This window comes from Physella acuta, unplaced genomic scaffold (genome assembly GCF_028476545.2).
Source record: "Physella acuta isolate Inbredline_101_S28 unplaced genomic scaffold, ASM2847654v3 ptg000116l, whole genome shotgun sequence".
NCBI classification, from domain to species: domain Eukaryota; kingdom Metazoa; phylum Mollusca; class Gastropoda; family Physidae; genus Physella; species Physella acuta.
The window spans coordinates 1046650-1070904 of NW_026731636.1; the positions used below are offsets into that span (position 1 = coordinate 1046650).

Sequence of the window (24255 nt, forward strand, 5' to 3'; positions counted from 1 at the left end):
GTCTTACCTAATTACCTAATCAAGCTGTGTCGATCTGTGTAAAGCACAGCTCAAGGTGTGTAGAACTATGTTTAGCACAGCTCAAGGTGTGTAGAACTATGTTTAGCATTACTCGAGGTGTGTAGAACTATGTTTAGCACTACTCGAGGTGTGTATAACTATGTTTAGCACTACTCGAGGTGTGTAGAACTATGTTAGCATTGCTCGAGGTTTGTGTAAAAAAATTGTTTCAGTTGAAATTTAAATAGAATAATTTTTTAAATAGAATTATAATGAAATTAGATCTGCGACTAGTTAAGCCAGGACGTCTTTGCTCGTGTTCTCTAGTGTCTTGCTGATGTCTTTTGAGGAGGAATTTGGAATAATTTAATTTCAGCTACTTTTCCTGAATGATATGTCACATCATCAACACAGCTGGTGTCATGAGTGTTTCTCCAATGGTTTGTAGTTTACCCTGCTTTACGATCAGGAAAACCGCATTAAACGGCGTTGCGACGATCAGTTTGTTATTGGGTACAAAGCTTAATGCAGACTGGGTAATCTTTTTATCGAATCTAACTCTCTTCACCTTGAAGAGTATTAAAATTCCGACCAGCGTTTCATAAAAATCAGCTTGTTAGATAATTATAATTAACAGTAGGTCAGCCCATATTACTAATTCCTACCCGTTGTCCATACACAAGCATATACATTACATTGTTTTAACGTAGAAATAGAGACGAGGTATGCGTCTAGTACATGGGTCAGTTAACCTCCGGCTATTATTACACTCGTATTACCCGTCTCTCTCAGTTGAATTACACTTACGTTAATTACCCACCCCTTCTGTGGAGTATACACGTTAACCTGGTTTAAGTAAAACTTAAAACTCAGGACACTATATATTTGAAACGTTTAGAGACGCGCCAAGTACGCGCTGCTAGTTTTATATTTTAAAAAAAAAGCGTTTCAGCTGAAGAATGTAGGCCTATGTGTCTGTTACCACTAATTGATGAATTTCCTACAATGTAACAGTTTGTGGTTCTTAACCAACAACAGAATACTGTGACATATCTGGCCATAGTTAGAATACAAATGCGTCAATATTTTAATTGTGTTCGTTATGTAAGTCTATTTTAGGTCCGAACCACGAGATGTGATTGCAATGTGTCAACACTGTACTAAGGTGAAGCTAAATTCATCTACCTGATTTCTTACCACGCGTCTACCAGACTTGTCACTATATAACATCCTATGTTTTCAAAATACAACACGTCTACTTAGTTGTAACTACAACCTAATCTGTATTAATTTATGTGTCTGATATCTTACAATACATCTACTTTTTTGTTTTTGATACATCTAGATTTTTAGCCCCGTTTTAGAGATGTTAACTTATGAGTTTCAAATAATCATACCAAAAACTATCCAAATTAAAAAAAAAATTTTTTTGCAGAAACCTTACAGGTTGTGTTATAATCAAATCCCCAACGTCTAATGGCTATCGAATAAACGGTGTCATCTGCCCAATGGCTCGAACTCGAGACTTTTCGGTTTAGCAACCATGAGCTGTACCGAAATAATAATACGTACATATACTAATGTCAAGTTAAATGGTGTTTTGCGTTAATGTACTCTATTGGTCGCAAAGTTTGTATGGTTGTTTACCTTGCTTTCTTGTGGTTCTTTATTTAGTATTATATATTTGGTAACAATTAAAAAAATTAAAAACTCTAGTTAATAGTGCACTTTGATTTTTTTATTAGAATATAATAATTTTCAAAAAGCTTTAAACTTTATTTTTTGTGAATTAATATTTTGTTTCTTAGAAATTTAATGCAGAATTTAGTTCCGAATTCTAAAATTATTTAGCGAATTTTGTAGATTATTTTAACAAGTGCTGCGTTCCAAGGATTGATAACAGGTCAGGCTATCTGTAATAAAAAGAAGAACCAAACTATATTAAACAAAATGAAATTTGATTTACGTTAAAATTAAGTGTATATTCTATTAGTTAAAATTTAATTTTTTTCTTCTGTCCAATAGCTACACAACAGCATAAGCATCATCTCAAGGTTTACATTTAAACGTTTCTACTAGTGACATACATAAAAACAATTAACATTAATTCAAATGCAAAAAAAAAACAACTGCAGTTTGAAACATTATAATGCAAAAGTTGTCTATGTAGTCACATTTTTGTTACATCCATCACCCCATCCCTTCTCAACAAACATGGTCACACAAGTTTAATTATTCCTTCTACCCAAGGCGTGTGACGTCCTTTTAAGATAGACCTCTTATAGTCTTTTGATGCATAAAATGAGAACATGTTTTAAAAGTCACGAAGTAAATGGGTAAAGAGGAACTTACGACTGATAAAACTTCCTGTCTCTAGCCTTTGTGGCATTTTCGCCCTAAAAATTTACATTTTTAAGAATAAAATGTATACAACAATTCAATAGCAAAATATAAAATTTTAAATAAATTATCACTAACTAACTACGCGGGATCGCAACTCGGGACAAGTCATAATTTAAAATATATTTTTAATTACTTAAACTTTTAAAAATATAATAGAATCTCGTAGAAAACAGAATTGCGCACCAAGTAAACGGCAAACTATATGTGCATAAAAGTGCGAAATATTATTAGTACTTTATAAATTCATGTGTGTGTTTTTATTTTTTTGAGAAATCAAAAATAGAGTAATTTACCAATTCCGGTCAACGGACTTTACTAAAAAAATCGAGAGAATGCAGAAAATTAGATCTTTTACTTATATGTAAAATATCGTTTATCTATCTGAAACAGGAATAAAGTTATAGGCTTTTAAAAAACTAAAAGTAGAATGAGGTCCCACTTTCATTTATCGAAAATCGCTGAAAAGTTGATACAAAACTCTAAATTTGATATAATATTTAACGGTACTCAAGTTTTGGTGTTCATAGACATACACACATACGTACACACATAGACAGAATTGCAAAACCCAGTTTTTCCCACTTGATTATGCGCAAAACGTCAACATTTTGTTATATCTGGATTTATAATTTCTACCCGATTACATTAAGTCCTTTATATTCCGTATATGATGGAGTATTGAGGTGTAAAACTGCGAAGACTCAAAATATCATGTGATTTTAGTGCACGATTACAATACTTCCTTCATACGATGTGTACGGGAAAGTAAAAACGTACTTGTCGTTTTTGTGGTTTCAGTCGTCATCGCAGTAGGAATGTGTGCTGTGGTTTCTGAAACAAGAATATGTTTCAAATGCTGTAAGAATTTAAACGTTTATAATTTCATCTAGAAAGATGAATCATGCCGTCCTAAACAATAATTCACTGCTCAAGTTTTAATAACATACCCATAGTAGTTTCAAATGACGTAGTAGTATCCGAGAGTGTTGTAGTTTCTAAAAGAAAAAGATTTAATGTTAATTTGAAGTTGATAACTAGACTAGTACACACAAATGTGCATTAACATTTACTTCTAAGTTTATTTTTAATTTTCACATCTTCATATCCGTTGCGTTGTGTCACTTGAGTGTTGAAAATTTCAACATTTAATGTTCTCTATCAAATGAAACACATAGAATAGGAACAAATATTCAAAAATAAAGACAACTAAAAACTGTTTCTAAATAAGCGGAAACCGGTTAAAATTGCATTCAATAATTTATTTTAAATTTAAAAGCAAAGAAATGTGTAATCAATTGCTAATTAGGCTGTGCGTAAGGCTCTGGATAATTTTCAAGGAGTCCATGCAAGTTTTTAATCTAATTGTAAAGATGAAAGAAATGTGAGGGTAAATTTATAAAATAAAAGTGTATATTTTCTCCAGCTCTTATACGATTGTTATAACATTTCCACAATACAAGTCTTTTTGATTTAATAAATAAACATTGCATTGGAAAGATAATTAGTTATTGTAAATTTAAGAAACAAACCAGTTGTTGCCGTGGTAACATCCTCTGTTGTTGTTGGAGCAATACATTTTGTAGTACGTGAATCTAACAATATGTAAGTTAATAGAGTTTTAGAAAGCGAAAACATTTTAAATGTGAATGACATCCGTGTTACGTATTATCGAAAGACATTTACTAATTCAACGACCATATTTTAGTTTATTTAAATATTTACTACATTACTGGTTGTTAGTGTCTTTATGGTTGAAAGAGATAGTGTGTTTTGTGTATTTAAGTTATAGTTGTTACTGTCACGTTGAAATACAGTTAAATCAATTAAATACAAATGTTACTGATTGGCGCATTAACACAGTTATTAGCAAATTGCATTGCATTTTTTGCTTGGTTAGGTATTTGCCTCAGGTATAACAACCCCTTCGCAATTTTCAACATATTTTGGGCTCAATATGAAATAAAATATGACATAGCCAAATGAATAACAATAAAAAAGGGATTTAACTTACTGGGTTCCATGCACATGTAGAAGGTTGCGTAACCATTGCATACGTGGTCGAGCACCATGTTATTCTGTCTCATTTGGACGCAGTCGAATATGTTTCCGGCCATTATGTCCGGAGATCCAACGTCCCACCAACTATATATCACACTAGCCGAGCTCAGATCCTCAGTCCAAACAAAGGTTCCTTCAGTCGTTAGATCATTTGCACCAATCCAGAAGTCTCTGTCTTTGGTCAAGACATTTATATGTTCATTTTTAGGGAAAGCATTTACTTACTTTAGCATTTATCATTTTTTGTTTGTTTCATATGTTGATAGCTTGTTTGTAATTATATGCTGGATTATGTTAAGTTAAATATATATATATATATATATATATATATATATATATATATATATATATATATCCCATATATATATCCCATATTCTGCTAGCGTCCCACTTATGGGACGCTTGTAAAAAAAAATTGCTAAAATTTATTAAACACTAGTTAAAACACAAATTATGTTTCATTGTATTTGAAAATGGTTAGACTATTGAATTTGTGTGTGTTTTGTGAAAAAAAATAATTTAGAAAAATGTTATAGCGCCGGATTTGCAGGACTTGTCAAAATGGCGGAAAAAAGAAAAAATGCGCACAGGAAAATGAATATCTTCTAAAATATTAACATTTGATGTGCAAAATACATTTGAAACTTGTAGCAGTACCATATTTCTATCTGATAAAAATTAAAGAATAACAATTTTTTTACTACTTCGTTATATCAAGTGTACAACAAGCGTCCCATACGTGGGACGCTAGCAACGAATGGCCCCATATAGATTGTTACACAAACGTCACATTTATTTGGACACTAGCGAGAAACACAGATGCAAATGTTTATGTTAAATGGTTATTTATGGTGAAACAATTGTTGACTTTGTTAACTGTTGACTTTTTGGCGTTAAGTAGTATTTATAGATACTTAATTATGACCTTGAGCTATATTTTCTTATATATTATTGTATTAAAAAATTTCAAATATTGAAAAACTAACATTTTATTTTTAAGATTTCAGAATTACACTTACTGAAGTATTTAATACCATTGAATACAAACTAATGTAGTATTGCTGCAAATTTACTAGCGCTTGATATTAAAATTATGACAAACCAGAATAATAACAATGGCCACGATTTAGGTGAAATTTTTTAGTCATGGGGGTTGGTTAACTCTCTTTATATAAGAGAGCTTAATCTACATATAGCAGAAATGTGAATTAGCTGTGTACAGTTGTGATGCCCTAATAATATTCCCCTCCAAAGGTTCCTGATACCAGTTTTACTTTGTTAACTTTTTAAGCAGATTCCTGGTGTTAGATTGGGTGCTGTTCGCATAGTGAGGTGCATACATGGATGAGAGCCATGAACACTCAATACAAGCCCCCAGAGATGGATCCGTGCCCTAGCAATGAGATGCCTGATGTCCTAATGTACGCCTGTGAGGGGTGGGGTGGGGGATATCGAGGGTAACAAAAGAGAACATGGCTGGATGACATCATCTGGGACTGGACCGGATCATCTTTTGAAAATTCACTGAGGGCAGAGTTTCTTTCAGGCATCATTTCGGAGGAGGGGGGGGGGGCTCTGCCTCCAGAACAAAATGGAATTTATATACAAAACAGACCTTAACCAATGTCCACCCTTCCCCTGAAATTTAAGTCCCCACCCCTGAAAATTTCAAGTACGCCCCCAAAAAAATCAATTATTTATATTTAATTATATTACATTTTCGATGAATAATAAGAATATTTGTGATCATGTGTGTATAATTAGATGTACTAGTCACAGCTTTACTTATTTCCAACTGTTGTTCACTTTGATGGATGCTAGATTGAAAGAAAACTAGACTTTTGAACATAATTTCTGCATTTTAGACCATGGTATGGCTAACCCAATTGATCATTATCAGTATTTTTAGCTGTCCTAAACAATGTAGTCATTGGTCTAACAATACAAAATCATTATACAGCTTAAATTTAGCGTGATTAGCCATATTTTGTGATAAATTATTTTATTTTTCAATAAATGTACATGGGGCCGTTCGTTGCTAGCGTCCCATTTATGGGACGTTTTTCCCACGTTTTCTTTAACTTGCTTTCGCCTCTGTATGTTTGTTTGTTTTTCCAATCAAATCTTGCGATCGAAATTTCGTGCACTTCCCAGTTAGCTAGCGCGCTGAAATTTTCAGGGAAGCTTTGTTTCGGATGACAATAGAATATTCAACTGTTATTATTACTAAATTGATCAATGGAAACATTTTATTGATCATTTTATACCCCTATATAATTGTACAAAAAACGTGAGGAAAAAGGGACATAACCCAGTAACTGTAATTTGATGAAAAGAAGGTTCGGTACTCTCCCTCTTTTTGCTTACTGAGTAGTTGTCACAACTGGTGGCCAGTATGGGGGAGACGATATGGTCGAGTGGTTGGGCACACGATTGCTAACCCGCTCGACACGGGTTCAAATCTATGTGTTCTAGTCAGTAAAGTATTCACACAACGTGTTTTTTACGAGTTGTCTTTTTACGAGTTGTCTTCGTTTACCCAAAAAAAAAAAAAAAAAAAAAGTGAAAGATAAAATCGATAGCAAGATTTCAATGCAAACAAACAGACAAAGACTACAAAGTAGAAAATAATAATCATTAAAAAAATCTTTAAAAACCCACGTTTTCTGATTGAACTAAAAAGTAGAAAATAAATGCTATACATCACAATAATGCAAGCGATCACTCTACTATAAGCGATGAAAAACGTGGGGCGCCGTGATTTTCTTACAGTTTCTAATACTGTTGACTCTCTACAAGCTCCCTAATAAAGTCAATAGTATTATCTAATCAATAGTAATATAACTTTTACTTCGGCGCCCCACGTTTTTCATCGCTTATAGTAGAGTGATCGCTTGCATTATTGTGATGTATAGCATTTATTTTCTACTTTTTAGTTCAATCAGAAAACGTGGGTTTTTAAAACTTTTTTAATGATTATTATTTTAAAAAATCGATATTTAAAAAAGTATTGATTGTAAAAAAAAATCCATAGTCATTCCTCCATTCAGTGCCCAAAAGCTAAACCATATCAAAAAATTATAAAAATTTGAGACATTGGGATAATATGGGATATATATATATATATATATATATATATATATATATATATATATATATATATATGTATGTATATATATATATATATATATATATATATATATATATATATATATATATATATATATATATATAATATGAAAGCATCATTTTAAGGCCGTTTTTGATATCACAGCGAAGGTTAAATAGATTATTTTAAAGAAAAAGCTTAACACACCATAAATATTAAACGCTGCTCTTAGGGCCGCCAACTGTGTTAATGATGTAATCGTTGCAAGAGTCCCCCCCATGTAATGACATGCTGACTGTTAGAAAAAGAATGTTATTGTAGAATAATTAACTTGTACTTTGTTCAAATTTATATGGAGAAGACAAAAGTAACAACATAAAGCAAGTTTGAGTTCCCTAAAATTTGCTCGTGCAATTGTATTTAAAAGAAAGTGTTAGGATGACAATCACAGTTAAATCTGACTACAAAAAAATTTCGCTTGTTTTTTTTTTTTTTTTGAGAAAAAAATGTGCTGCTTTGTGACAATTTAGTTTGAATTATATTTTAGATGTCTTTCAGAAACTAGAAAAAAAAATGCAAATGCAAATTGCGGTTAATGGAAATTGCTCAAAAGCTGAAAAAAAATCAATGCATAGTATCTAAAACTTATAAAACAGCGCTCCTGAATTTAACTGAAACGATACACATTTTATCTTCTTTGCGTACTCACTGAAATTAAAAATAAGTCAAGCCATGTTTGCAATCTTGTATGAATGTATCTCTATCATTGTTAGTGTGAATACAGTCACTAAAAAATTGTTTTAGTTAGGCGGACATAATTTTAAATATAATTGTGATATCTGATGGTAGGCTTCTAACTTTTTTTTCTTCTGGTAAATAATATTTTATTTCCAGGTGAACATTATACGGTGTGCATCGTTTAAATTAAGTGGTAAATATTTCTATTCACAAGTGCCAGTGCGATTACCGGTTAACGGAATGGGAATTTTACTATATTTTTTGTTTCCTAATAACTGAGGAATTTGGTAATTTGAAAGCATATTATAAAAACAGCACATTCTAAAAACTGTTGGCCTATCCCTGCTATTGCTCTTGTCCGATTCCATTGCAGGTGGCATTTGCAATATTGACTTATATACAAAAATATACTAGAAACATTAGCGAGCGAAGTTACATTTTATCCGTTATGCTATAAACATATTCGGGACATAAATGTGTAGAGTCAGAATTTATAGTAAAAACTTAGTAATGATCATAATGGCTTATATTATGTGAGGTTAATGTAGGTAGTTATAAAACAGATTTAGCTACCTATTGTGTATGCATAGGAACGAGCTGCATTAAGGAACTTAATTTTCATAACGTTAACTTACCAAGGCACTGGTCCAAGTAGCTTCCTCTCTTACCATCAGAAAACATTTTCCATCCACTACTTTACCGCCGTTCCACAGATCTGAACCTGTAAAATTGGTTGCTGAATAAATTAAACTTTGGATTGATTACTTTTTTTTCTTTGAAAGCAATGCATCGTCTACAACATAACTAAAAACTAATGTGTATTGTAGGCAATAATGTATTGTTTTTTTTTAATATACTAGGTTTGCAGACTGCCGAAGATGCGATTGTTTTGGATAATTAGATATACTGTTGCAACTGCAAACCTTCACCCAACTCTTCCGTCAACGCCCTCTACAGCAAACAACACTAACAATCAAAAACCCCAACCACAGTCAGCCGATTAGCAGACATATATATAAAAAATTACCATACAAAATGCATGTGTTATCCTATATACACAAGACACAGATAGTACACTCTTGTATACGAGCGACCGATGCCTTTACTAAACAAAGTAGGTTTGTTTTATTTTTCTTACTAGGCATTTTGCGAAGCTTCGCTTAGGTTTACGTAAAAATTATGAACAATATCTTAACTTCTACATAAGCAGCCATGTAGTAATCGGCTTGTAAGGACTGATAAATATTTAAATTAATAAAACAATAGATCTACTTTTTCTGACATAATTACCTACTTTAATTCCCTAAAAACGTTTTGTTTATACTTAACACATAACATTTAATTTTACTTTAAGTTAAATCTGATAATTTTAATAATTAATTAATTGTTGATTGGGTGGTATGTGACAAGGTGTAGAGTAAAAGTTCAAGCAGCATTTTTTTTTATTTTATATAAACACTAGCCGTCTCGACTAGACCCTGCACTGCCCTCTGTGATAATCATATCTGAAAGGACCATAACGTGTGTTTATTAACCAGCATATACTCGGCATGGACGTTTTACAAAAGAACACATAACTCTAACCATAACTCTAACTTTGAATTTTAAACTAACCACAACCAACCAAAACACAAACACAAAAGCAAACACAAACAAAAACAAAAACAAACACTAATACAAACACAAACCAAAATACAACAATAAAGGAAAAACAAACGCAAACATAAACATAAGAAACACATAAACTCAAAAACAAAATAAATAAACCGGGAGTGATCTCCCCTAAATTTATCGAATATTCTAATATAACACTACGTGAGATGTCAACTCGTAATATAGACATGATTTTTGTTTACTTAAACTTTTAAAAATAGAAAAAAATCTAGTAGAAAAAAAAATTGCGCACCAAGCGAGCACCAAAACCAAATGTGCGTAATAGTGCGCAATATTATTAGTACTTTATAAATTTACATGCGTTTTTTGAGAAATCGGAAATAGCGTAAATTAGTACTTCCGGTCAACGGAAATTACTCAAAATTTGAAAGAAGGTATAAAATTAGATCTTTTACTTACATGTGAAATTTCATTTATCTATCTGAATTAGTAGTCAAGTTATAGGCTTTTGAAAAATTCAAAGTAGAAAAAGTACCACTCGCTCAAAAGTTGATCAGGATCTACGATTTTGATATAAAACTTATATGTGAAATTTCAGCAGCCTAGCTGTAACGGTACTCAAGTAATCGTGTTTACACACAGACGGACACACGCACACACAGACACAGACATACGGACAATATTGCAAAATTATGTTTTTCCGTATCAGTGAGGTGTAAAACGTCGAGATTTGTAAAAATCTCGATTTTTTTTTTGCACGTTTCCAAGACTTTCTCTATACTTCGTATACTCGAGAAAGTAAAAACAAACGTAAACCAAAACGGAAACAATAACGTAGGATTTGATTTATTTCAAATCAGTAGACCGTCCCTGAGTCCAACCATCTCTGATGGGTACCTAACTCACGTTAGGGAAAGTAATGGCGGCTGGGCATAGTGCTGATTACTCTATATCTTCATATGCCGAGGTCACAGAAACAAGTTAACTCTACTTCACTTGTCCCATAGACTGTCAGGTTTGAAAGGAAACTTACTATGGTAACCTTTATATCCATAGTCTATCTCACTGTTTAAATCGGGCGTATGCACCTTAGCGCTTACACGATAGCCCAAGGCTCCACATCTAACACTCCGGGGTGCCGACGGATGCACTTCACTCAATTTAGTGAACGACTCTAATACCCCCAGCTTTTCCATAAGCCGATAGATAGAATTAAACATAGAGAACATTTCGGAGCGGCCTCTTAACTGTTATTGATTAAAAATAAAAATTAATAAACTGTGCGCTAGGTGTATAACATAAAGTATTTAAAATATCCGTGTTTTACCTATTACATTGCAATATAACAATGCATGCTAATTATATAATATTTTTCCAACACCAAAACAAACTAATAAAAAATGTTCTTCACTGATGAAATGTTTTTTTTTTAAAGGAAAGTAATTGTGTTTCCATGAACTATCAAGAGAAGTAATTAGCAATAAACGAACAACCTGGAATTATTTTTATTTTTGTAAAGGACGATACATTTTCTGTTACATTGTTTATATGATCTGACGTTAGTTATATTGATACGTTTAGGAAAAGAATGTTTTTTTTTACAAAACTATCTATTTTTTTATTTTTATTTATGTATTCATAAAATAAACGCTATAAAAATATTTCACTATTGTTATCAAGCAGAGCTTTTTTAGTATATGCAATGCTTGTCACGGAACTGTCGGCTGTCCGCCACATACAGAAATTAGCTTTATTTAATCTAACGAACGATATAAATCGTTACTTTTTTGGTTTCAAAAACGAAATTTATTTAAAAAATCATTACTTTAAAAAAATTACTTATCTTACTTATAGTAAGAAAATAAAATCATTATTGTTCAGATTTTTTTTCCTAAAATTACAATGTTTAAAAAGCAAATACTGCTACTTATAACAGTCTCTTGCTGTTTACCACAAGAAAAAAACCATTTAATTTATTACTTTCTCGTATATACGAAGTATAGAGAAAGTCTTGTAATCGTGCAAAAAAAAAAAATCGAGATTTTTGCAAATCTCGACGTTTTACATCTCACTGATACGGAAAAATTTTGCAATCTTGTCCGTATGTCTGTGTGTCTGTGTGTGTGTCTGTGTGTGTGTGTGTCCGTGTGTAAACACGATAACTTGAGTACCGTTACAGCTAGGTTGATGAAATTTCATATACAAGTATTTTATCAAAATCGTAGATCCGTATCAACTTTTGAGCGATTTCGGATAACCGGAAGTGGTACTTTTTCTACTTTGAATTTTTCAAAAGCCTATAACTTGAGTACTATTTCAGATAGATAAATGAAATTTGATATGTAAGTAAAAGATCTAATTCTCTACCTTCTGTCAAATTTTGAGAATTTTTCGTTGACTGGAAGTACTTATTTACGCTACTTCCGATTTCTCAAAAAACTAATGTAAATTTTAAAAGTACTAATAATATTGCGCACTATTATGCGCTTTTTTATTCGCGTTCACTTGGTGTGCAATTAATTTGTCTACGAGATTTTATTCTATTTTTAAAACTTTAAGTATTTAAAATGGATTAAAAATCATGTCTATAGCCCGAGTTCCCATCCCCTGTTATTTTATATAAGAATATTCGAGAAAGTTTAGGGGAGATCACTCCCGGTTTATTTTTAGAACGGTGTTAATCTTGTTCTGGTTTCACCTCTACGAGGGCGTAGAATCTGACAGACAATTATCCTATATCGCCGAGTGAATTACCGAGGTCAATGCAAACAATTAGCCGGCTTTACAGAACCTAAATACCGTAACAACTTTTAAAAAATAAAATACTTAAAAAAAAACCTTAAAAAAACACGTTTTTCTTGTATACTAAAAAGTAGAAGATAAATTTTGTGCTTCCTCGAGCTGTGCAGGTTCTTGTGATGACTGTTCATACATTTGATGACAAAAAACGTGGGTACGTTCACCATCAAATTTCCCGACCCATCTGCCCGACCCACGTTTTTTGTCATCAAATGTATGAACAGTCATCACAAGAACCTGCACAGCTCGAGGAAGCACAAAATTTATTTTCTACTTTTTAGTCCACAAGAAAAACGTTGTTTTTTTTTAAGTTTTTTTTTAAAGTATTTTATTTAAAAGTTTTTTTAAGTATTTTATTTTCTCCTTTTTAGTCCGTTGCTACACATGTAAAACGTGGTTTTTAAAAAGTTTTTATATAGTTTATTTTCTACTTTATCTAATGACTTGAATTAAGTATGACTTGACTAAGTGTTTTTAAATACATACACATTTAGAGGATTTTTTAGGTACCCATCAGAGTTGGGTGGACTCAGGGACGGTCTACTGACTTAAACCCGGATTCGAACCCGAGACTAACGGGTTAGCAGTCCAACCCGGATTCGAACTCGAGACTAACGGGTTAGCAGTCCAACTCTCTACCGCTAGACCACTCCGCCACTGATAAAACCTCTTAATTTTGTTTTGATAAATCTGGATTGATAATTTTTGCTTTAGAAATCATGTCCTCAAATTAGGGTCCTTGAGCGTAATTTAATTAAGCTAATTTAGGTCTCTAATTGCTAGTTTTTATGATTGCATCTGAAATTGTTAGGCGAAAATAGCCTGCATGCCGAATTTCAGATTTCTAGAGCAATCAGAAGTGGGCTAATTTTTGATGTCAATTTTAACAACAAACCCACATACAAACAAACGCGAAGCTGAGTTAAGAAAAACGTGTTAAAAATTCGCTTCAGTTTTTCATAACAATTTATACAAGAAAATAGGTCACTTTTATCGGCCTTGCAAGGTTCCCGATCGGAACCCTGATTTTTTTTATTACCTATGGGTGTTGTCCTACAAACTCAGGAGATATCAGAAGTTTGTATATATTGCTCACATAAAGCGCTTGTCACTAGCGTTAACTTTGCTGCCGATCGGAAATTGACCCCGTGGTGTACTTGCCTGCAAAACTGTAAGCGCCTCTAACACAGTCAAGTTCCCTAACCAGCAGCTGATAACTTTTCGTTTTATACATAGATTTTCTGTGCATTTAAAGGCTCAATATTATTAGATTTTAATAATTGTTTTATTGTTCCGTTACATTTTACAACATATCTACAGAGAAGCGAACTTACCTACTGCCCCAGGAGAGTCGATGATGAAAAGCAACGAAACTGACACCACTAGTTGAGATAATTGTGAAGTCCACATCCTCGTCAATTTTAGTTTGCAATTCTGCAAATAAAACTTCACTAACGTTTGACAAGAATACAGCAGTTTTTCTAAAATTATGAGCTTAACCGTCGCAGGTTGCTGCGATCTGGAACTGCTAAAGATGACACAAAGTACTTTTAGACCTATTTATGTTCATTAAATTTACTGTGATGTTAAATATTTATTCGTTCTTAATGTTTTAAGTGTGTAAAATTGTTAAGGGGTGGGGGATGAGTTAAAGTAAAACATTAACTGTACGTTAATCACTGTTCAAAATAGTGAGTTAAAATACGAGAGACGTATTCAGGTTTTCGGGTAAGGGTGATGAGCGGCACCCCCCTCCCCCATCTTTAACCATTTTGAAATAGGCGGTAAATCATTAAGAAAAACATGAACTAGTAATGAATTAACACAATTAGTAACTATTTCTACTATTTAATGTCAGAATAAGAATACAACAATTAACGCTAACCCGCCACCAAATGGAAAACAATCAGAAAAATACTGCTATCTACAACTAGAAAGTTAAATCCCTAGACTGACGAAACTACTTGTCCCTAACAGTGAAATCTAATCTAAGTCTAGTGACATCCCGTGGCCTGCCACCAGCTTACAGAGACGCCCCGTACCGTCTACCTACTCCAACTATCGATCTCTCCACGTGTCGTCCCTAACCCTTCTTAAAATAGTCAAGTCCACCGTGCTCACCGTTAGAAACTCCGCCCACCAGGTGTTAAATCTAATTGACGGTCATCTCCGGCCAGGTATTTCCCAGACATGAATTACAGCCCAGGCTGACCGTCACAGCCTCTCTTCGATCACCTGCACTCGTCCGAGTCCTATCTCATTATACGGGTGCGTCGTTTAACCCTGCCCCACCCCCATTGTTGCGTATGCCTCTGTATCGATGGCGATCGCTCCAGTGTCAGTAGCGTTGCGGGGAGTTATCAACAGCCAGCAGTTACAGATTATTAGGATAATCAAAAAAGACTAGCACTAAGCATCCTAATAGATAAAAGACAATGTGAACACTTCTCTTTCTCTCTCTCTCTCTCACACTCTCTTTTTCTCTCTCTCTCTCTCTCTGTCCGAAAGTTTATTTTTAATCGATGAAATTAGTATGTTAAGCGATATATGTAGAACTTAAAGATACGAACTTTTGTTGAAAATAATATGTTGATGATATATAAATGTATAAACTAAAGATATGTTCAGCAATGTACGTGTACGTGTACTACGTGTACGTGTACGTGTACGGGTACGTGTACGTGTACGTGTACGTGTACGTGTACGTGTACGTGTACGTGTATATGTGTATATGTGTATATGTGTATATGTGTATATGTGTATATGTTTATATGTGTATATGTTTATATGTGTATATGTTTATATGTGTATATGTGTATATGGGTATATGTGTATATGTGTATATGTGTATATGTGTATATGTGTATATTTGTATATGTGTATATGTGTATATGTGTATATGTGTATATGGGTATATGTGTATATGTGTATGTGTGTGTATGTGTATGTGTATATGTATGTGTATGTGTATGTGTATGTGTGTGTTCGTATGCATATGTGTATATGTATGGGTATTATTATAAAGCCGTTTTTACGTTCTCGTATATACGGAAAAACAAAATTTTGCAATATTGTCCGTATGTCTGTGTGTGTGTGAGTGTCTGTCTGTCTGTCTGTGTGTAAACACGATAACTTGAGTACCGTTACAGCTAGGTTCATGAAATTTCATATATAGGTATTTTATCAAAATCGTAGATTCGTGTCATTTTTTGAGCGATTTCCGATAACCGGAAGTGGTACTTTTTGTACTTTTCATTTTTAAAAAGCCTATAACTTGAGTACTATTTCAGATAGATAAATGAAATTTTAAATGTAATTAAAAGATCTAATTCTCTTCCTTCTGTCAAATTTTTGAGTAATTTCCGTTGCCCGGAAGTACTAATTTACGCTATTTTCAATTTCTCAAGAAACGCATGTAAATTTATAATATTGCGCACTATTATGCATATTTTGTTTTGGCGTTCTCTTGGTTAGCAATTCTTTTTCTATAAGATTCTGTTCTATTTTTAAAAGTTTAAGTAATTAAAAATCATGTCTATTTTCCAAGTTATATAAGAATATTCGTGAAAGTTTCGGGGGGATCACTCCCGGTTTATTTTTTTTTTTACTATAAAGTTTAACACAGCTGCGTTGATTACTTATTGTTATTTATTATGTGACTACTTTAGGCCACGGGCAACATAGTGTTTAAAGGATTTTATGAGTTAGACTAATTCAATTGAGTTGCTGTAAAGATAATTCTCATATATTGGTATGATTGAGTTTATGTCAGTTCATATGAGCTAGTTTTTTTTTTACAAAATTTGAATTGATATTAGATTAATGTATTAATTTTTTATAGTTTTAAAATACACTTGGTTTATAATCAGGCTCTATTAATATATCTGAGTTTCAAAAATTTGGAAAGTAATTTGTGGCACTTTTAGCGGTTGGTGTTTTTGTAATATACTTTAATTATTCGATAGACTGTGCGTTATAGCTAAGGATCGGTTGGAATTTTTTGTACGATTATTTGTTACTGTAGGTTTAAGCATTAATAAAGTGTTATAAATTAAATACACATTTGGCTTATGTTAAATTGAAAAATAGGGGTCTGTTAAAGCTACTGTAAATAAAATACTTAAAAAAAGCTTTTTAAAAAACCACGTTTTTCTTGTGGACTAAAAAGTAGAAAATAACTATTTACATACATTTGATGACAAAAAACGTGGGTACGTTCACCATCAAATTTCCCGACCCATCTGCCCGACCCACGTTTTTTGTCATCAAATGTATGTAAATAGTTATTTTCTACTTTTTAGTCCACAAGAAAAACGTGGTTTTTTAAAAAGCTTTTTTTAAGTATTTTATTTTCTCCTTTTTAGTCCGTTGCTACACATGAAAAACGTGGTTTTTAAAAAGTTTTTTATATAGTTTATTTTCTACTTTATCTAATCACTTCATTAAGTATGACTTGACTAAGTGTTTTTAAATACACGGACTAAAAAAATCTTGAGCGACCGATACGCTTTAAACAGAGAAAGGGTGTAATTTACGTTGCTGGCGTGGAGATCTACTCACGAATCACGTGATCAAATCTCCCATAAACAAACAAATAAACGCGAAGCTGAGTTAAGGAAAAACGTGTTTATGTGTATTTTAGCATTCCCAGCGTACCAACCGTGTCACCGTTAACAATGTGTTACCGTGTCCGTTCTCCTTTTTAGTCCGTTGCTACACATAAAAAACGTGATTTTTTAAAAAGTTTTTTTTAAGTATTTTATTTTCTCCTTTTTAGTCCGTTGCTACACATGAAAAACGTGGTTTTTAAAAAAGTGTTTATAAATACACGGACTAAAAATCTTGAGCGACCAGGATTCGAACCTGGGTTGTCGCGGCCACAACGCGAAGTACTAACCACTATACGATCACGGCCAGCGCGCTCACATCGATTGGGGCCGAAGTAACTGTGTCAATAGGCCTCAAGTCTTGTCGGTATCTTTAGAAATCATGTCCTCAATTTTATGGTCCTTGGGGCGTAATTAAATTAAGCTAATTACGGTCACTAATTGCTAGTTTTTATGATTGCATCTGAAATTGTTAGGCGAAAGTAGCATGCATGCAGGGGCGGAACTACCATACCGCCAGACCCCGCAATGCGGGGGGCCCAGGACGTTTAGGGGCCCGGTTCCGACCAAAAAACGATGCATTTTTTTTCAAAAATTATGTTTTTCATACATCTTAAAAGTGGTTTTGTAAAAAAACAAAAAACAAACAGGTCTATTATAGCAGAGATTGTTGCGTAGAAAAATAATTTAAAATCTACAAGAAAGTTTGAAAGGTAGGTAAACATTTAAACTACTTCCATGACTTACTGCCCTTCTTTAAAATAGGGATGCCCACGAAGCTCATTTAAATAGTTTTGTACTATATACATTAAAAAGCAATTAATTCTCTGAATTGTTACTTAAATAAGACGTACTATACAACAGTATAGCTATAAAAATCAATGTTTTCAAAATTGATATTATAAAAGCCAAAAATGAAAAAAATAAACATAACGCGAGAAACCATTGACGAATCAAGCTAACGTCTTTATATATTTTTGACCAGCATTTCAGTGATACTATGGTACTTATTAATTGGTTTGGACTAAATTTTTTCTGGTTTGTTCTCTCAGAATGGTTATATATTGCAATGAAATAGACCAGGGGTCAGCAACCTGCGGCTCGCGAGCCGCATGCGGCTCTTTTGATGTCATGATGCGGCTCTTCAGCTCCATGCACAAATATTAATAATTATTTTAATTTATTTTTAAAACTCATAAAAATATTAGTCTGCAATACTTGGTAATTAAAGATTTAGATCTAATAACAATGTAAAGTTTCTAATTTTGAGCAGAGCTTGCTAAACTACTTTAATATGTTTTGTGCGAAACATGTGTATGATTTTATATGAATAAATATTATTTCATATTTAAGCTATCTATTTTAAATGTGTATATATATATATATATATATATATATATATATATATATATATATATATATATATATATATATATATATATATATATATATATATGGGGCCCTAATTTTTTTATTGCGGGGGAGCCTTTTTTTTCTAGTTCCGCCACTGCATGCATGCCAAATTTCAGGTCTCTAGAGCAATCAGAAGTGGGCTAATTTTCGATGTCAATTTTAACAACAAACATCCAAACAACCAAACAAACAAACAAACGCGAACCTGAGTTAAGAAAAACGTGTTAAAAACGTTTTAAAATGAAGTGGGGTTAAAGTTTAAAGAGGAGTTCCACTATTGGCATCATATTTTCGGAAGTGATGAAGTCAATTTTTTTGAAGACAATAACGAGTGGAATGGACGGGAAACAAGATTAAATCAGAAGGTTGACCTTAATACCCTTTTAGTTACTCCCGGTCCTTTTTCACACCCTCTGCCATACGGAGTGGTCTTATCCATTAGACACAATTGGCACTGTGCCTAAGAACTACTAACGTTTAAGTCCTACAAGTTCATCAAATAAAATAACGAAAACCTAAGGACACCATGGGCAACAATAATTGTTAACCCTTTATCTACTGACGGTACTTATAAGTACCACTTTAATTAAGTGCCTGTATTATTTTTAATTTAATACGAATTTTAAAAATTATTGATGTAATTAATAGTATTATTTCCCCTGAGTCGCAGCTAGTTGGAGGAATCGATGTTTTTTGAAAATTTCTGGTGTGGCGCCATTTTTAATGTCTTGTTGTATCGATAGATCACAATTGTTCTGTACAGTTCTCACACACGTTCTTGAATTCCCTTTGTTTTACCTTATTTTTCAAGTTTTCAGCCCCAAATATTTTTTATTGGCACCTTTAATAGTCAGGCAAACGCGTTTAGCTTCTAGTTATACAATTTAAGCAAATTGTCTCTGTATTAGATCGATGTTTGCAAGTGGACGTATAAGTACCGTCAGGGCACACGGTCATTTTTTTAGGATTTTTAGGAAATGGTAGATTTTCGATGTGGAGTGACATAAATATCATTTTGATAATAAATTATCGAAATGTACTACAAAAATTATATTTACACTTGTATAAGAAGGTTAGCATATGGTTTACCTAAGAAATATTGTAATTACATGTTGATTTTAAGTAGTAAAAGAATAACAAGAATAAAGGTAGCAGTTGCAGGCTCGTTTACTAGGTTTAGTATACTTCATTTGTATACCAAAGCCTAGTTCTACTAGTAAGATTTAATTTGTTAGTTATATTTGCTGCAATAAACTGTCTTTTCTACAATAACTAGCATTTACGTATTGTATACCTGTAGACTAGTAATATTCCATACTTCTGCATATAGCATAGACCTATATGGTAAATTTTAATCAGTAAACAGAAAACAGTAGGCCACTACGGCTATCCTAACCGCATTGAGCTCACTTCTATTGATGAAATTTGCACTGTAGTGTAGACTTGTCATAACATTCTAGTAGGCTACAATTATACTAGATTTAGTTTTACTAGTAGTTGTGTACTGAATGACTAGGCTTTTGTTAGTTTATGTGGCTCATTGCAATATCTATTGGAAGCTTCCAGCAAAAGCATGTTCAGTTCGGCAACCGTTGCTACACCAGAAAGACCACAGACAACTATGTGGGAGCATGACATGTCGGCAACTTTTGCTGTGTTTGAGGTCTAAGATGTGTTCCGATAGAAAATCCAGTAAAAATCGTAATCTAAATATACTTTTGTACGGTATTTAGGTGTGAAAATTACAAAAGATGATTGTTATAATGATTGCCATGTTACTAGTTAATACACTGTATCGTTTATTCCTGTTTTGTAAAAAAAAAAAAATTTGGAAAAAATGTCCTACATTCCTGACGGTACTTATAAGTACCAATACATGTTTGGGCCCTTAAAAATTTATGAAACAGAATTTCCTTTGCCGTATGCTTTAAATGTGCCAAAAGCAATATGATAACACATTGTTTAAGACAAAATTTCATTCAGAACATAATTCCGTAAATAAAGATAGCAAATAAGGCGCGTCTTCCGGCACCCCGGCAGTAGTCGAGTTGACGCATCAGGCTTCTCCGTGAGCACTATGGCGCCTTCATTCGATTTAAAGACATCTTGCTATAGGGACATGGTAGAAGACAACATTAGATGATCAACCCGAGTGATCCGACGCCCCTGCTGTAGTGGCTCCCGAAAGCACCCCATTTCGTCCCTGACACATAGACGGTCGCTGAAGTGTGTTCTACATCACTATAGCTGAGGATAATAAGCTTACACTCTAAGCTTTTACACAGCCATCCTGGGACATATAGGTGGTAATGGAGACAAACCCTTGCCTCGACAACTATGACAAATGAAGTGTTTTTTTGTCCTTTAAATTACTACAAAGAAAACGCGTGGGTCTCTTCATAAATATCAGTAAAGTTGTCCAATAGATACTAAAATGACCCACGCTTTTCTTTATAGCAATTTAAAAAGTAGTGTATAATTTATTTTCTACTTTTTAGTGCATTATTACATAAAAGCTTCTTATTAAAACGCTTTTCATTAAAAAAAAACATTGTTTTGCTATCACTTAGTTTGCGATTTTTTTTTCTACGAGATTTTATTCTATTTTAAACTTACATATATTTGAAATTTTATTTATCTATCTGAAATAGTACTCAAGTTATAGGCTTTTGAAAAATTGAAAGTAGAAAAAGTTCCACCTCCGCTCATCGGAAATCGCTAAAAGTTTATACTGATCTACACATTTTATAAAATACTTATATATGAAATTTCATCAACCTAGCTGTAACGGTACTCAAGTTATCGTGTTTACAGACACACAGTCACACACACACACAGACATACGGACAAGATAGCAAAACTATGTTTCCGACTCAGGGGTTGTAAGATGTCGAGATTTGCAAAAATAGCGATATATTTTTCCACGATTACTATAATTTATCTGTACTTTTTAAAATACGAAAAAGTAAAATGAAACATAAAAAACGTTTTAAAAAGTAGATTTTGTTTTTTCATGTAGGTGTTGGTAGGTCGAGTAGTTATTCGCTTGTAACTTGAGCTGAATTAAATGAAGGATTGAAAAATAATAATATAAATATTTTAAGCAGCACGACCGATATATACAATGTAAATACGACTGAGATATTTCAAAATCCTGCTCTTTAAAAGTTAAATAATTAAATAACAAACATAAAAATAAAAAAAAAATCAGAGTTTTTAAAATAACAAATAAAGTTGAAGTAAACGACTTACCCTAGCAAGATGATGTCCACGTCTACTGCCAAACACTACACCCAGACTAATGCGTGCTACACGTTTTATCCCTTCTTTCTAAACCCACTTTCATTGTATAGGTCAAAAGTATTGACCTCAAGATTATAACCCACGTGATATCTACGCCTGTTCTGCACCTGAAAAATCGTTTACATATTGACTAAATAAACTCAAGTTAGATGTTTGATTGTAGCCATTTCAATTGTTGTTTGTTGATACACAACCTAAAGCTGACGCAAGACAAAGCCTCTTACTTCAATGGGTTAAAAAAAGAATTATTGTTGTTTTACTATTAAATAATAGAGCAAGTTGTATTTTCAAAAGAAGTTACGTAATAAAAATATTTAAAATGTATTTATTTTAAATACGTATATATATATATATATATATATATATATATATATATATATATATATATATATATATATATATATATATACATTCATACATTTTATATGTATATATGTGTGTGTATACCGTAAATCGAGTTGCCTGGCTGCAACTTAAACACTTACACATTAACACACACACATATTATTTTAAGATAAATTATAACCCTAAAGTAACCTACTTTATTGTTATAAACAAAGATTTAAATGAAGTATGTAACGCCTGAAAATGTTCAGAAAAGGAAATTAAAATGTTATGACTGTATCCAGTGGTGTAGCGAGGTCGGGTGTCACCCGGTGCGGCACTTAATGGTGTCACCCCCCCCCCCCCCCCAAAGGCGATGCGACCCTTACCGGGGACAAACTTTCAAGTTTTTGATTTGCACCCCCCCCCCCCTCAAACTTTCGATTTGCACCCCCTCAAGTTTTTCTCTATATATATATTGCTATTTTTTGCCTTGGTGTCACCCCCCTAAATGGTGTCATCCGGTGCGGTCCGCACCCCCGCCCCCCCCCCTCGCTACGCCCCTGACTGTATCTGTTTTGGCCACGCAAATTTAAAAAAAGTTTTTAATACGCTGACGACTCTGCCAACCCGCCAGATATAAATTGGGAGAACATTTTTAAAGTTATTTACTCCGTAAAAAAGGAAAATAAACCGGGAGTGATCTCCCCTAAACTTTCTCGAATATTCTTATATAAAATAACAGGGGATGGGAACTCGGGCTATAGACATGATTTTTAATCCATTTTAAATACTTAAAGTTTTAAAAATAGAATAAAATCTCGTAGACAAATTAATTGCACACCAAGTGAACGCGAAATAAAAAAGCGCATAATAGTGCGCAATATTATTATTACTTTTAAAATTTACATTAGTTTTTTGAGAAATCGGAAGTAGCGTAAAGTACTACTTCCAGTCAACGGAAATGACTCAAAATTTAATAGAAGGTAGAGAATTAGATCTTTTACTTACGTATGAAATTTCATTTATCTATCTGAAATAGTACTCAAGTTATAGGCTTTTGAAAAATTCAAAGTAGGAAAAGTACCACTTCCGGTTATCGGAAATCGCTCAAAAGTTGATACGGATCTACGATTTTGATAAAATACTTATATATGAAATTTCATCAACCTAGCTGTAACGGTACTCAAGTTATCGTGTTTACACACGGACACACACACACACAGACACACACACAGACACACAGACATACGGACAAGATTGCAAAATTATGTTTTTCCGTATCAGTGAGATGCAAAACGTCGAGATTTGCAAAAATCTCGATTTTTTTTTTTTGCACGATTACAAGACTTTCTCTATACTTCGTATATACGAGAAAGTAAAAAAGGCCAAATTTTATTTTAAATAAACTTTATTATAATCTAACCAATTCCATTTCTAGAATATAAAAAATGTATCAAATATATATTATTAAACGCTATTTTAATAAAGAAAATAAAAATGTTTTGTATTTTAATACTTTTAAAACAAAATAAGATAAATTTGTTGTATACTCAAAATAGAAGAACTGTTATGAGTATCGTATTCAAAATTGATAATACCAATGCAAATTAAACACAAACGTAAAACTGTAGGGGCGCCAGAATATGCCATTGATTCGAATTAGTAAACGACGTAATGTTAATTCAAATTAAACTTTTTAATACAAAACCGTCAATGTTGGGTATATATTAATTTATCAGTTTAGCCTAAGTACAATAATTAAAACTTAAGGAATATTATACAATAGCGATCATATATATATATATATATATATATATACATATATATATATATATATATATATATATATATATATATATATATATATATATATATATATATGTA

General features: G+C 32.6%; 1 protein-coding gene across 1 annotated transcript; it reads right to left on the minus strand.

The window, feature by feature from the left end:
* Nucleotides 1-3324: 3324 nt before the first annotated feature.
* Nucleotides 3325-22069, minus strand: LOC131934704 (low affinity immunoglobulin epsilon Fc receptor-like). The gene is made up of 7 exons (XM_059290783.1): nucleotides 21994-22069; nucleotides 14056-14155; nucleotides 8944-9029; nucleotides 7778-7865; nucleotides 4415-4636; nucleotides 3933-3995; nucleotides 3325-3398 (listed from the first exon to the last, which is right to left on the minus strand). The coding sequence occupies exons 2-7, from the start codon at nucleotides 14129-14131 to the stop codon at nucleotides 3325-3327; spliced, it is 609 nt and encodes a 202-aa protein (XP_059146766.1). The 5' UTR covers nucleotides 14132-14155; nucleotides 21994-22069.
* Nucleotides 22070-24255: the final 2186 nt, after the last annotated feature.

Coding starts and splice junctions, on each gene's coding strand:
- LOC131934704 (XM_059290783.1), bottom strand. CDS start 14,131: ATGTGGACTTCACAATTATCTCAACTAGTGGTGTCAGTTTCGTTGCTT. Junction 3,996..4,414: donor CTACATGTGCATGGAACCCA/GTAAGTTAAATC, acceptor ACATATTGTTAG/ATTCACGTACTACAAAATGT. Junction 3,399..3,932: donor TGTTACCACGGCAACAACTG/GTTTGTTTCTTA, acceptor TTTTTCTTTTAG/AAACTACAACACTCTCGGAT.